At 56.0% G+C, this 14,422-nt stretch overlaps 1 protein-coding gene across 5 annotated transcripts in view; it reads left to right on the top strand.

Annotated features, from left to right (window-relative positions):
• LOC138661454 (guanine nucleotide-binding protein G(I)/G(S)/G(O) subunit gamma-8-like) overlaps positions 1–14,422 on the top strand; it is a 44,158-nt gene that overhangs the window by 19,460 nt on the left and 10,276 nt on the right. For 2 of the 5 annotated variants that reach the window (XR_011317932.1, XM_069746143.1), the window contains one exon: positions 2,291–2,404. Coding sequence is in view for 2 of the 5 variants with exons in the window: in XM_069746141.1 (XP_069602242.1) it covers positions 2,291–2,404; positions 2,487–3,415 (1,043 nt within the window). In the remaining 3 variants the exon portion in view is untranslated. Of the gene's footprint in view, positions 1–2,290; positions 2,405–2,486; positions 4,040–11,932; positions 12,295–14,422 lie in introns of those variants that run through there. The other 3 variants (XM_069746142.1, XM_069746141.1, XM_069746144.1) reach the window with 3 other exon arrangements.

Genomic DNA, 14,422 nt, shown 5'->3' on the forward strand with positions numbered 1-14,422 from the left:
ACCCAGATAGATTAGCGAAATTAGGATTATTTAGTCTAGAAAAAAGACGACTGAGGGGCGATCTAATAACCATGTATAAGTATATAAGGGGACAATACAAATATCTCGCTGAGGATCTGTTTATACCAAGGAAGGTGACGGGCACAAGGGGGCATTCTTTGCGTCTGGAGGAGAGAAGGTTTTTCCACCAACATAGAAGAGGATTCTTTACTGTTAGGGCAGTGAGAATCTGGAATTGCTTGCCTGAGGAGGTGGTGATGGCGAACTCAGTCGAGGGGTTCAAGAGAGGCCTGGATGTCTACTTGGAGCAGAACAATATTGTATCATACAATTATTAGGTTCTGTAGAAGGACGTAGATCTGGGTATTTATTATGATGGAATATAGGCTGAACTGGATGGACAAATGTCTTTTTTCGGCCTTACTAACTATGTTACTATGTTACTATGTTACTGGGTGGCGCAGTAGCGGAGGGGTGCGTGCACTGGGTGGCGCAGTAGCGGAGGGGTGCGTGCACTGGGTGGCGCAGTAGCGGAGGGGTGCGTGCACTGGGTGGCGCAGTAGCGGAGGGGTGCGTGCACTGGGTGGCGCAGTAGCGGAGGGGTGCGTGCACTGGGTGGCGCAGTAGCGGAGGGGTGCGTGCACTGGGTGGCGCAGTAGCGGAGGGGTGCGTGCACTGGGTGGCGCAGTAGCGGAGGGGTGCGTGCACTGGGTGGCGCAGTAGCGGAGGGGTGCGTGCACCGGGTGGCGCAGTAGCGGAGGGGTGCGTGCACCAGGTGGCGCAGTAGCGGAGGGGTGCGTGCACCGGGTGGCGCAGTAGCGGAGGGGTGCGTGCACCGGGTGGCGCAGTAGCGGAGGGGTGCGTGCACCGGGTGGCGCAGTAGCGGAGGGGTGCGTGCACCGGGTGGCGCAGTAGCGGAGGGGTGCGTGCACTGGGTGGCGCAGTAGCGGAGGGGTGCGTGCACTGGGTGGCGCAGTAGCGGAGGGGTGCGTGCACTGGGTGGCGCAGTAGCGGAGGGGTGCGTGCACTGGGTGGCGCAGGAGGGGTGCGTGCACTGGGTGGCGCAGGAGGGGTGCGTGCACTGGGTGGCGCAGTAGCGGAGGGGTGCGTGCACTGGGTGGCGCAGTAGCGGAGGGGTGCGTGCACTGGGTGGCGCAGTAGCGGAGGGGTGCGTGCACTGGGTGGCGCAGTAGCGGAGGGGTGCGTGCACTGGGTGGCGCAGTAGCGGAGGGGTGCGTGCACTGGGTGGCGCAGTAGCGGAGGGGTGCGTGCACTGGGTGGCGCAGTAGCGGAGGGGTGCGTGCACTGGGTGGCGCAGTAGCGGAGGGGTGCGTGCACTGGGTGGCGCAGTAGCGGAGGGGTGCGTGCACTGGGTGGCGCAGTAGCGGAGGGGTGCGTGCACTGGGTGGCGCAGTAGCGGAGGGGTGCGTGCACTGGGTGGCGCAGTAGCGGAGGGGTGCGTGCACTGGGTGGCGCAGTAGCGGAGGGGTGCGTGCACTGGGTGGCGCAGTAGCGGAGGGGTGCGTGCACCGGGTGGCGCAGTAGCGGAGGGGTGCGTGCACCAGGTGGCGCAGTAGCGGAGGGGTGCGTGCACCGGGTGGCGCAGTAGCGGAGGGGTGCGTGCACCGGGTGGCGCAGTAGCGGAGGGGTGCGTGCACCGGGTGGCGCAGTAGCGGAGGGGTGCGTGCACCGGGTGGCGCAGTAGCGGAGGGGTGCGTGCACTGGGTGGCGCAGTAGCGGAGGGGTGCGTGCACTGGGTGGCGCAGTAGCGGAGGGGTGCGTGCACTGGGTGGCGCAGTAGCGGAGGGGTGCGTGCACTGGGTGGCGCAGGAGGGGTGCGTGCACTGGGTGGCGCAGGAGGGGTGCGTGCACTGGGTGGCGCAGTAGCGGAGGGGTGCGTGCACTGGGTGGCGCAGTAGCGGAGGGGTGCGTGCACTGGGTGGCGCAGTAGCGGAGGGGTGCGTGCACTGGGTGGCGCAGTAGCGGAGGGGTGCGTGCACTGGGTGGCGCAGTAGCGGAGGGGTGCGTGCACTGGGTGGCGCAGTAGCGGAGGGGTGCGTGCACTGGGTGGCGCAGTAGCGGAGGGGTGCGTGCACTGGGTGGCGCAGTAGCGGAGGGGTGCGTGCACTGGGTGGCGCAGTAGCGGAGGGGTGCGTGCACTGGGTGGCGCAGTAGCGGAGGGGTGCGTGCACTGGGTGGCGCAGTAGCGGAGGGGTGCGTGCACTGGGCATTGACTCTTGGAGTGGGATTCACATTTAGGGTCTTATCATTTCTGTCCTTTTCCCTGCAGTGGAGTATGAAGCTGATGGTTCGGAGGCAGGTGACGTGTTCCTGGACCGGGCCCCCCGAGTAGGACAAGCTGAGGCTCGGCTGCATTATGCCAGTGAGCGCCCGAAAAGCGCAGGTGAGGTCCTGCGAGTTTCCCCCGCTGCTCCTGTCGCTTCTCCTCTTCTGTGTAACTGCCCCGCTCTTCTTTCTGCCCTCAGGTGATCTGGTTGTGGGATCCCATCACCCTCGTTCCTCTTCTTCTCGTCTTCTGGTGCCTCGTTCCATGTCTGCCCCTTACCCTTCCCCTTCATCTCCCCCTCCCCCACCTCCTCCGCCACCGCCTCCTGCTCGCCGCGCTGAAGGTTATATTCTTTCTCTCCTTCGCCGTCAGCTCCGCGCCCCGTATCTCCGTTCTGTTTCTGCTGATCGTCCACCTGCCCCGGCCCCAGTGTGCAGAATGGCCAGCACCTCTTATACCCCAACTCACCGCGGCCCCCGCAGAAAGCACCCGCCTCTCTTAAAGGGCCACAGTGTGGAGGGGTCTCCACCAAAGCCCCCAAGGAAATGCCTTTCTGCAGAGGAACCGCCTAGGAAAAGAGGTGGACGAAGGACGCCAAGGTCACTGTCAGAAACTAGCCTGAGGGACCCGGCCCCACGGCCGGAGGAGAACGTGGACCTCCGGGTGCCCCCAGAAGTGTGGCAGGGATCCAGGGGGCACTTAGATGGCTGGGTCAACCCCCGCACTTACAAGGAGAGCTGGGCTAATACCAGGGCTCACACCGAGGGCTGGGCGGACCCACAGGCCTTCGTGCAGGAATGGGGGGACCCTCAACCGCATATGCAAGAAGGGAGCCGTTGTTACACCCTGGGAAGAGATGGAAGGACCCCAACAGTGAGGATCGGACCCCCCTGCAGAAAGTGGAGGTCGACGGCAGAGATTAGTGCTGGGGTCCCAGAGGGGGAAGCGAGGGTAGACTCGGAAGGAGAAGAGGAGGAAGAAGAAGGGGGCTTGGTATGGCCCATGCAGCTTCCTCCCCGGGATGCCGATGGGCGCCCCCAAATGTTTAAGGTGAAGGCTTCTCAGGCGCTTAAGAAAAAGATCATGCGGTTCCACACAGGGTCACTCAAGGTCATGACCACTGTGTGACCAGACCCCAATCCACACTGTGGACCCCATCCAACACAATCATGGTGGAACTCCCCCTTCCCTGCACATCCTGCCACCGCTCCCATCGAAGAACCCTAGTCAGCAGTGGCTGATAACTGGGAGCAATAGAGTGTGCTTACTCGACCTCCAGCCTCCTCCCCCAGTAATGGCTGATAACAGGGAGTAATAGAGGACATTCTCTTGCTCTGTACATGCAGAGACCCCCAGACTGCGGCTGTAACGCCGCTTTAATGTGCCCGCTTTCTGGACTGTGTCTCCCACAATGCGTCATGGCGCAACTCCCATGATGATTCTAGATCGGCAGGGGACTACAAGTGCCAGGATGCATTTATGTCTGTGAGGTTGCATGAGTGTTTAACCCTTTCTCTGTCGGTGAAGGTTCCTCACTCCAATCCACCCCCATCATCAGTCTCCCGGTGTTCTGTACAGTTCTGTGTATAATGACCCGGCGGCTGTGTACAGACGTGTATAGAGACGGCGCCGCGGACCGAGCATTGATTGTATATATCACCCTGCCGTGTACAGGAGGCGCCGCCGCCGCAAACTGCTGTAAATATCCGCCATTGTTTTCTATCCGAGCCTGTAAATAAAGTGTTTCTGTCACTTTGTGTCTTCGGGCTCTTATTTCCTCGGTTACTGTAAGGGGTGTTATGTCCTGGGGGCAGCAGCTCGTCAGTACAGTGTGCTTCCCCCCCCAAAAAAAAAAAGCAAACTGTAGGGCTTATATTCATGTAGCAGGTGGCTCAGGATGAACAGACACCCAGATTAGGGTGTTGTGGTTCTCTACTGGCTGCATTGTTCTCAACTCGCTGTCCCAGAGCCGCTGCGATTGTGCTTGGATCAGCCGTCATGGCGGCCTCGGCGGTCGCTCCGCCTTGCGGTGAATGTTTCGGCGAACGCGGTTCCGTTTTGTGCACGACATTGCCGTCCCCATCACCGCAGGATCCGCGTCCACATCTGCCCCTCGCACACAAAGTGCCGTCTGTCTCATCTCCGAGTCGTCATGGAAACTGAACAAAAACCTCCAGTCCAAATATAACACAGAACGTGATTCATGCAGAGCCGCGCTGTACACGGGCAGGTGGGGGGCTGTAATCCGCAGGCTGGGATGAGAACGCTCAGCCTCCTGTAATGTGCGCCCCCACATCGTGCCGCACTCAGCATTACACCTGCGCGCTGCCCCCTAGAGGAGAGGATGGAATGCCGCAGCACCAGAGAGAATTCCATGGACGCCCGCAGAACCGATATAGATAGATAGATACATGGATAGATAGATAGATGGATAAAGAGGAACAGCACCAGAAAAAAAGACCTTAAAGCGCTTTCCTGACCAGCATTCCAATGGCCTTTCGGGGAAACGGCACAAGAAGATATAATAAGGACTTTAATGCCCTGCGGCGTGGCAACGTTTCGGATAAAACAAATCCTTTCTCAAGCAATGAATCAAGCAGTGTTACAGACATATATAGGGTGCACATGTCATTAATGAATTAATTAGTATAACATTTCAAACATGATATATATAATTAGTGCAGATTCAAAGAGTCCGGGACGTGGTGGCAGATTGTGGTTAGTGGTATAAAAAACTGGCTCTGATTCCCCCCCGCCCCCCAACAAAAAACTGGGCCCCACAGGTTTCAACTGGAGTGTATATCCTTTTTCTTTCCCCAGCCCTTCATTGCAAAAATTCCAAGATCCTTTTTAAAAAAAAAAACAACTTTTGCTTGGGTTGTGCCTTTTTATACTAAAGGCTCGCACAATTTGTCGCATATTACTTCTGATCTGCCAAAAAGAAAGATGAGATTTTGGACTACAGTTTCATTTTATGAAGTCACAAATGATGAATTCTCCAATATTCCTCTTCTGAACAAAGAAAATAAAAAAAAAATAGTGATTAGAACCAGGAATAGGTGGCCTGGGGAACAAAAAGGTGCAAATCAAAAGGTCACTGTTAGATGGTGAGATTAATGGGTAGAGGAGCGGCCACGGCCTCGCCAGCAGAGGAGGAAATGTCACTAGACGGCGATTCGATAATCTCTGGGAGGAGGAAAACATTATCTGGGAGTAGATGTTATGGGGAGGAGAAGGGCAGGAGACTTCAATAGAGGAGGAAGAGGGCAGGAGGCTTCAATAGAGGAGGAAAGGGCAGGAGGCTTCAATGGAGAAGGAGAAGGGCAGGAGACTTCAATAGAGGAGGAGAAGGGCAGGAGGCTTCAATAGAGGAGGAGAAGGGCAGGAGACGTCAATAGAGGAGGAGAAGGGCAGGAGGCTTCAATAGAGGAGGAGAAGGGCAGGAGGCTTCAATAGAGGAGGAAAGGGCAGGCGACTTCAATAGAGGAGGAAGAGGGCAGGAGGCTTCAATAGAGAAGGAAGAGGGCAGGAGACTTCAATAGAGGAGGAAGAGGGCAGGAGGCTTCAATAGAGGAGGAGAAGGGCAGGAGACGTCAATAGAGGAGGAGAAGGGCAGGAGGCTTCAATAGAGGAGGAGAAGGGCAGGAGACTTCAATGAAGAAGGAGAAGGGCAGGAGACTTCAATAGAGAAGGGCAGCAGACTTCAATAGAGACGGAGAGCGGCAGGAGGCTTCAGTAGAGGAGGAGAAGGGCAGGAGGCTTCAACAGAGGAGGAGAAGGGCAGGAGGCTTCAACAGAGGAGGAGAAGGGCAGGAGGCTTCAACAGAGGAGGAGAAGGGCAGGAGGCTTCAACAGAGGAGGAGAAGGGCAGGAGGCTTCAACAGAGGAGGAGAAGGGCAGGAGGCTTCAACAGAGGAGGAGAAGGGCAGGAGGCTTCAACAGAGGAGGAGAAGGGCAGGAGGCTTCAACAGAGGAGGAGAAGGGCAGGAGGCTTCAAAAGAGGAGGAGAAGGGCAGGAGGCTTCAACGGAGATGGAGAGCGGCAGGAGGCTTCAATAGAGGAGGAGAAGGGCAGGAGACTTCAATGGAGAAGGGCAATAGACTTCAATGGAGAAGGGCAGGCGACTTCAATAGAAGAGGATAAGGGCAGGCGACTTCAATAGAGGAGGATAAGGGCACGCGACTTCAATAGAGGAGAAGGGCAGGAGGCTTCAATAGAGGAGGAGAAGGGCAGGAGGCTTCAATGGAGGAGGAGAAGGGCAGGAGGCTTCAATGGAGGAGGAGAAGGGCAGGAGACTTCAATAGAGAAGGGCAGGAGACTTCAACAGAGGAGGAGAAGGGCAGGAGGCTTCAACAGAGGAGGAGAAGGGCAGGAGGCTTCAACAGAGGAGGAGAAGGGCAGGAGACTTCAATGGAGAAGGGCAATAGACTTCAATGGAGAAGGGCAGGCGACTTCAATAGAGGAGGATAAGGGCAGGCGACTTCAATAGAGGAGGATAAGGGCAGGAGGCTTCAATGGAGGAGGAGAAGGGCAGGAGGCTTCAATGGAGGAGGAGAAGGGCAGGAAGCTTCAATGGAGGAGGAGAAGGGCAGGAGACTTCAATGGAGAAGGAGAAGGGCAGGAGACTTCAATAGAGAAGGGCAGGAGACTTCAATAGAGACGGAGACCGGCAGGAGGCTTCAGTAGAGGAGAAGAAGGGCAGGAGGCTTCAACGGAGGAGGAGAAGGGCAGGAGGCTTCAACGGAGGAGGAGAAGGGCAGGAGGCTTCAACGGAGGAGGAGAAGGGCAGGAGGCTTCAACGGAGGAGGAGAAGGGCAGGAGGCTTCAACGGAGGAGGAGAAGGGCAGGAGGCTTCAACGGAGGAGGAGAAGGGCAGGAGGCTTCAACGGAGGAGGAGAAGGGCAGGAGGCTTCAACGGAGGAGGAGAAGGGCAGGAGGCTTCAACGGAGGAGGAGAAGGGCAGGAGGCTTCAACGGAGGAGGAGAAGGGCAGGAGACTTCAATGGAGAAGGGCAGGAAACTTCAATAGAGAAGGGCAGGAGACTTCAATAGAGACGGAGAGCGGCAGGAGGCTTCAATAGAGGAGAAGGGCAGGAGGCTTCAATAGAGGAGGAGAAGGGCAGGAGACTTCAATAGAGGAGAAGGGCAATAGACTTCAATGGAGAAGGGCAGGAGACTTCAATAGAGGAGGAGAAGGGCAGGAGACGTCAATAGAGGAGGAGAAGGGCAGGAGACTTCAGTAGAGGAGGAGAAGGGCAGGAGACTTCAATAGAGGAGGAGAAGGGCAGGAGACTTCAATAGAGACGGAGAAGGGCAGGAGGCTTCAATAGAGGAGGAGAAGGGCAGGAGGCTTCAATAGAGGAGGAGAAGGGCAGGAGACTTCAATAGAGACGGAGAAGGGCAGGAGACTTCAATAGAGACGGAGAAGGGCAGGAGGCTTCAATAGAGGAGGAGAAGGGCAGGAGGCTTCAATGGAGGAGGATAAGGGCAGGCGACTTCAATGGAGGAGGATAAGGGCAGGCGACTTCAATGGAGGACGAGAAGGGCAGGCGACTTCAATGGAGGAGGAGAAGGGCAGGAGGCTTCAATGGAGGAGGAGAAGGGCAGGAGGCTTCAATGGAGGAGGAGAAGGGCAGGAGACTTCAATGAAGAAGGAGAAGGGCAGGAGACTTCAATAGAGAAGGGCAGCAGACTTCAATAGAGACGGAGAGCGGCAGGAGGCTTCAACAGAGGAGGAGAAGGGCAGGAGGCTTCAACAGAGGAGGAGAAGGGCAGGAGGCTTCAACAGAGGAGGAGAAGGGCAGGAGGCTTCAACAGAGGAGGAGAAGGGCAGGAGGCTTCAACAGAGGAGGAGAAGGGCAGGAGGCTTCAACAGAGGAGGAGAAGGGAAGGAGGCTTCAACAGAGGAGGAGAAGGGCAGGAGGCTTCAAAAGAGGAGGAGAAGGGCAGGAGGCTTCAACGGAGATGGAGAGCGGCAGGAGGCTTCAATAGAGGAGGAGAAGGGCAGGAGACTTCAATGGAGAAGGGCAGGCGACTTCAATAGAAGAGGATAAGGGCAGGCGACTTCAATAGAGGAGGATAAGGGCACGCGACTTCAATAGAGGAGAAGGGCAGGAGGCTTCAATGGAGGAGGAGAAGGGCAGGAGGCTTCAATGGAGGAGGAGAAGGGCAGGAGGCTTCAATGGAGGAGGAGAAGGGCAGGAGACTTCAATAGAGAAGGACAGGAGACTTCAACAGAGGAGGAGAAGGGCAGGAGGCTTCAACAGAGGAGGAGAAGGGCAGGAGGCTTCAACAGAGGAGGAGAAGGGCAGGAGACTTCAATGGAGAAGGGCAATAGACTTCAATGGAGAAGGGCAGGCGACTTCAATAGAGGAGGATAAGGGCAGGCGACTTCAATAGAGGAGGATAAGGGCAGGAGGCTTCAATAGAGGAGGAGAAGGGCAGGAGGCTTCAATGGAGGAGGAGAAGGGCAGGAAGCTTCAATGGAGGAGGAGAAGGGCAGGAGACTTCAATGGAGAAGGAGAAGGGCAGGAGACTTCAATAGAGAAGGGCAGGAGACTTCAATAGAGACGGAGACCGGCAGGAGGCTTCAGTAGAGGAGGAGAAGGGCAGGAGGCTTCAATAGAGGAGAAGAAGGGCAGGAGGCTTCAACGGAGGAGGAGAAGGGCAGGAGGCTTCAACGGAGGAGGAGAAGGGCAGGAGGCTTCAACGGAGGAGGAGAAGGGCAGGAGGCTTCAACGGAGGAGGAAAAGGGCAGGAGGCTTCAACGGAGGAGGAGAAGGGCAGGAGGCTTCAACGGAGGAGGAGAAGGGCAGGAGGCTTCAACGGAGGAGGAGAAGGGCAGGAGGCTTCAACGGAGGAGGAGAAGGGCAGGAGGCTTCAACGGAGGAGGAGAAGGGCAGGAGACTGCAATAGAGACGGAGAGCGGCAGGAGGCTTCAATAGAGGAGGAGAAGGGCAGGAGGCTTCAATAGAGGAGGAGAAGGGCAGGAGACTTCAATAGAGGAGGAGAAGGGCAGGAGACTTCAATAGAGGAGAAGGGCAATAGACTTCAATGGAGAAGTGCAGGAGACTTCAATGGAGAAGGGCAGGAGACTTCAATAGAGAAGGGCAGGAGACTTCAATAGAGACGGAGAGCGGCAGGAGGCTTCAATAGAGGAGAAGGGCAGGAGGCTTCAATAGAGGAGGAGAAGGGCAGGAGACTTCAATAGAGGAGAAGGGCAATAGACTTCAATGGAGAAGGGCAGGAGACTTCAATAGAGAAGGGCAGGAGACTTCAATAGAGACGGAGAGCGGCAGGAGGCTTCAATAGAGGAGGAGAAGGGCAGGAGGCTTCAACAGAGGAGGAGAAGGACAGAAGGCTTCAACAGAGGAGGAGAAGGGCAGGAGGCTTCAACGGAGACGGAGAGCGGCAGGAGGCTTCAATAGAGGAGGAGAAGGGCAGGAGGCTTCAATAGAGGAGGAGAAGGGCAGGAGGCTTCAATAGAGGAGGAGAAGGGCAGGAGACTTCAATGGAGAAGGGCAGGCGACTTCAATAGAGGAGGAGAAGGGCAGGCGACTTCAATAGAGGAGGAGAAGGGCAGGAGGCTTCAATAGAGGAGGAGAAGGGCAGGAGGCTTCAATAGAGGAGAAGGGCAGGAGGCTTCAATGGAGGAGGAGAAGGGCAGGAGACTTCAATGGAAAAGGAGAAGGGCAGGAGACTTCAATAGAGACGGAGAGCGGCAGGAGGCTTCAGTAGAGGAGGAGAAGGGCAGGAGGCTTCAACAGAGGAGGAGAAGGGCAGGAGGCTTCAACAGAGGAGGAGAAGGGCAGGAGGCTTTAACAGAGGAGGAGAAGGGCAGGAGGCTTTAACAGAGGAGGAGAAGGGCAGGAGGCTTTAATGGAGAAGGGCAGGAGGCTTCAATAGAGGAGGAGAAGGGCAGGAGACTTCAATGGAGAAGGGCAATAGACTTCAATGGAGAAGGGCAGGAGACTTCAATAGAGATGGAGAAGGGCAGGAGACTTCAATAGAGACGGAGAGCGGCAGGAGGCTTCAATAGAGGAGGAGAAGGGCAGGAGGCTTCAATAGAGGAGGAGAAGGGCAGGAGGCTTCAATAGAGGAGGAGAAGGGCAGGAGGCTTCAATGGAGGGCAATAGACTTCAATGGAGAAGGGCAGGAGACTTCAATGGAGAAGGAGAAGGGCAGGAGACTTCAATAGAGACGGAGAGCGGCAGGAGGCTTCAATAGAGGAGGAGAAGGGCAGGAGGCTTCAATAGAGGAGGAGAAGGGCAGGAAGCTTCAATAGAGACGGAGAAGGGCAGGAGGCTTCAATAGAGATGGAGATTGTTACTGGAGGTGAAACAGAAGAGATTTTATGGAAAAATGGTGACAATCGGTGAGGGAAGAGGGGGAGAAGACATTACTGTGGTGGAGACATTATCCGGGAGTAAGAGCAGACCGTACTGAGAGAGGACAGGACTGATTTAAATGGAAGGAGATGTTACCAGGGATGAAAGGATGAGATGATGCCAGGAAAGATGTGAAGGAGACCTGATCCAATTTCTCATGCCAATAGCTGCATCCTGCACGGCACTTGTTCCCTTTGTGTCGCCCCTGTTTCCTCGTAGATTGTAAGCTCTTGTGGTCCGGACCCCCGCTCTGGTAATTGTAGTATTGTGTGCCCCTCTGCAATGTCTGACGCGTCTCCCGAGTTGTAAAGTGCAGAATATGTCAGCGCCATATAAATAAACTGATTCCTCCCAGCACAGCGCATCCTCTGTCCATGACAGTGTGTGGTATCGTACCCAGCACTGAGCCCGCCCCACCAGGCACTGCCACGTACAAGGGTGGCGCTGTTTTTGAAAATTGCGCCCACGTTTTACCTTTGGCCTAATACTTCACCCTCTAAGGTTAGAAGGGAAAATCCTCCAATAAAAGATGTCAGAACACAATTTCTGGGGGTATTAGGGCCTTGATAGAAGGGTCCGGGGATTAGTTTGGGGTCTGCCCGATTTATATTTATGGTTATAGAGTTGTCTTTAGTTCTCCTGAGCGGGTTGTTGGGAGGAGGTGTAACACTTCTCGTATTCATCAGGTCAGGGGAGAATTAGACTTTACAGTATTTGGACGGTCTCGCTCTTTTAGGGAATTACTTTGAGGGGCGCTGCTGAGCTCTCCGTGATATCCAATAATGGCGAACAGCCTACTAATTCCCAGGGGCCGACACCTAGCGGGACAGCGGGCGGCAATGGATTACCCTGTGATCGTTGCAGGGGGATGGCGGAAGAGTCCAGGATCACTGTGTGGTTCTGATGACCTACCCCACACTGAACTACAAATGACGAGTTACATAACGACCACTGCATGACCAGCTCTATCCTCACCTACTGTATCCTCACCCATCCCTTGTAGATTGTGAGCCCTCGCGGGCAGGGTCCTCATTCCTCCTGGACCAGTTGTGACTTGTATTGTTTAAGATTATTGTACTTGTTTTTATTATGTATACCCCTCCTTACATGTAAAGCGCCATGGAATAAATGGTGCTATAATAATAAATAATAATAATAAATAATAACGAAGCCGCCCCCAAAAATACTAACCCCCGTAGTACAGAGGGGAAAACCTGGATCAACTAGGCCTCAATTATCAAAACTCTTAGTTACCCATAGCAACCAACCAGAATGCAGCTTTCATTTTCACACAGCAGGTTCAGAAATTAAAGCTGTGCTGTGATTGGTTGCCATGGGTAACGGGTTAGATAAATAAGGCCTAATACATATCTGATGCTCACTGATTGTGAAAGGCGTCAGGTGATTCGGCCATTGTGCGATCTGTGGACGTCTCCCGCCCCTCATACTCCTGTAATGAGATTCTCCTCTGAGAGGAACAATGAGGCGACATCTGCTCTGCCGTCTCCACCCCATCTCCTGGGACCGTCAATCAGGAGAAGGCGTCCCGGCCACCTGCCAGTACCTGGAAGAGACGCCCGGAGCCTGCACCGCCGTCCTGCCTGCTCTGCCCGGGATACAGGTGGGTACATGGGCTATGGGGGGCTGCATCTGCGGGATACCTGGGGGGGAGCTCGGGTGAATCAATATTGGGCCCCTGCTGGGGGCCACAAACTGAACATTGAGGCTCTGTGCACACGTTAGGATTTCTGACAGAAATTTTCCTGACAAAAACCTGACATTTCTGCCTGAAATCTGCATGCGTTTTTATGCGTTTTTTTCTTGCGTTTTTTCCAAATGCATAGAATAGCGGGAAAAGCACAGAAAATCCGCAAAATTAATGAACATGCTGCTTTTTTGACCGCAATGCGTTTTTTGGGGGGGAAAAATGCATCATGTGCACAAAAATTGAAGAATGCATTCTAAATGATAGGATGCATATGTAGGCGTTTTCTAGTGCGTTTTCTAGTGCGTTTTTATCGCGAAAACAACCTGAACGTGTGCACATACTTCGCCATCCCAGATATCATCTATAATATAACGCTGGGAGCGTCACTCTGGCCGAAGCCTCTATAGACTGCGCAAGCGCCGGCGCAGTCTGGGCCTCACAGAGCGACGCTCCCGGGAGATCGCGGTATGCGTAAGCACTGAACGCATACCGCGATCTCCACCGGAGAGTCAGGGACCGCCAGGAGGGAGGGTAAGTATACTCACCTTTCCCGGTTCCAGCGCTGCTTGCGGCTCCGTCTCCCGGCTCCTCTGCTCCCGGCTCCGGAGGGCGCGGACTGCGCAGGCGCCGATTCCTGCTGCCGGAATCGGCGCCTGCGCAGTCCCCGCTTTCCGGCACCATTTTCTTGAAGACATACCTGCAGTGGAGCCGGACGATAGGTGAGTATGGTATTTTTTTTTTTTTTATATGGCAGCAGCATTCGGGGGCATACACACTGGAGCGGGGGGCATATAATACAATGGTGCCGCAGGATGGCAGCAGCACATCACAGAACGGGCGCAGGATGGCAGCAGCACATGACAGAACGGGCGCAGGATGGCCGCAGCACATGACAGAACGGGCGCAGGATGGCAGCAGCACATGACAGAACGGGCGCAGGATGGCCGCAGCACATGACAGAACGGGCGCAGGATGGCAGCAGCACATGACAGAACGGGCGCAGGATGGCAGCAGCACATGACAGAACGGGCGCAGGATGGCAGCAGCACATGACAGAACGGGCGCAGGATAGCAGCAGCACATGACAGAACGGGCGCAGGATGGCAGCAGCACATGACAGAACGGGCGCAGGATGGCCGCAGCACATGACAGAACGGGCGCAGGATGGGAGCAGCACATGACAGAACGGGCGCAGGATGGCAGCAGCACATGACAGAACGGGCGCAGGATGGCAGCAGCACATGACAGAACGGGCGCAGGATGGCAGCAGCACATGACAGAACGGGCGCAGGATGGCCGCAGCACATGACAGAACGGGCGCAGGATGGCAGCAGCACATGACAGAACGGGCGCAGGATGGCAGCAGCACATGACAGAACGGGCGCAGGATGGCAGCAGCACATGACAGAACGGGCGCAGGATGGCAGCAGCACATGACAGAACGGGCGCAGGATGGCAGCAGCACATGACAGAACGGGCGCAGGATGGCAGCAGCACATGTCAGAACGGGCGCAGGATGGCCGCAGCACATGACAGAACGGGCGCAGGATGGCAGCAGCACATGACAGAACGGGCGCAGGATGGCAGCAGCACATGACAGAACGGGCGCAGGATGGCCGCAACACATGACAGAACGGGCGCAGGATGGCAGCAGCACATGACAGAACGGGCGAAGGATGGCAGCAGCACATGACAGAACGGGCGAAGGATGGCAGCAGCACATGACAGAACGGGCGCAGGATGGCAGCAGCACATGACAGAACGGGCGCAGGATGGCAGCAGCACATGACAGAACGGGCGCAGGATGGGAGCAGCACATGACAGAACGGGCGCAGGATGGCAGCAGCACATGACAGAACGGGCGCAGGATGGCAGCAGCACATGACAGAACGGGCGCAGGATGGCAGCAGCACATGACAGAACGGGCGCAGGATGGCAGCAGCACATGACAGAACGGGCGCAGGATGGCAGCAGCAAATGACAGAACGGGGACGCAGGATGGGAGCAGCAAATGACAGAACGGGCGCAGGATGGGAGCAGC

This window comes from Ranitomeya imitator, chromosome 2, assembly GCF_032444005.1.
Source record: "Ranitomeya imitator isolate aRanImi1 chromosome 2, aRanImi1.pri, whole genome shotgun sequence".
NCBI lineage: Eukaryota > Metazoa > Chordata > Amphibia > Anura > Dendrobatidae > Ranitomeya > Ranitomeya imitator.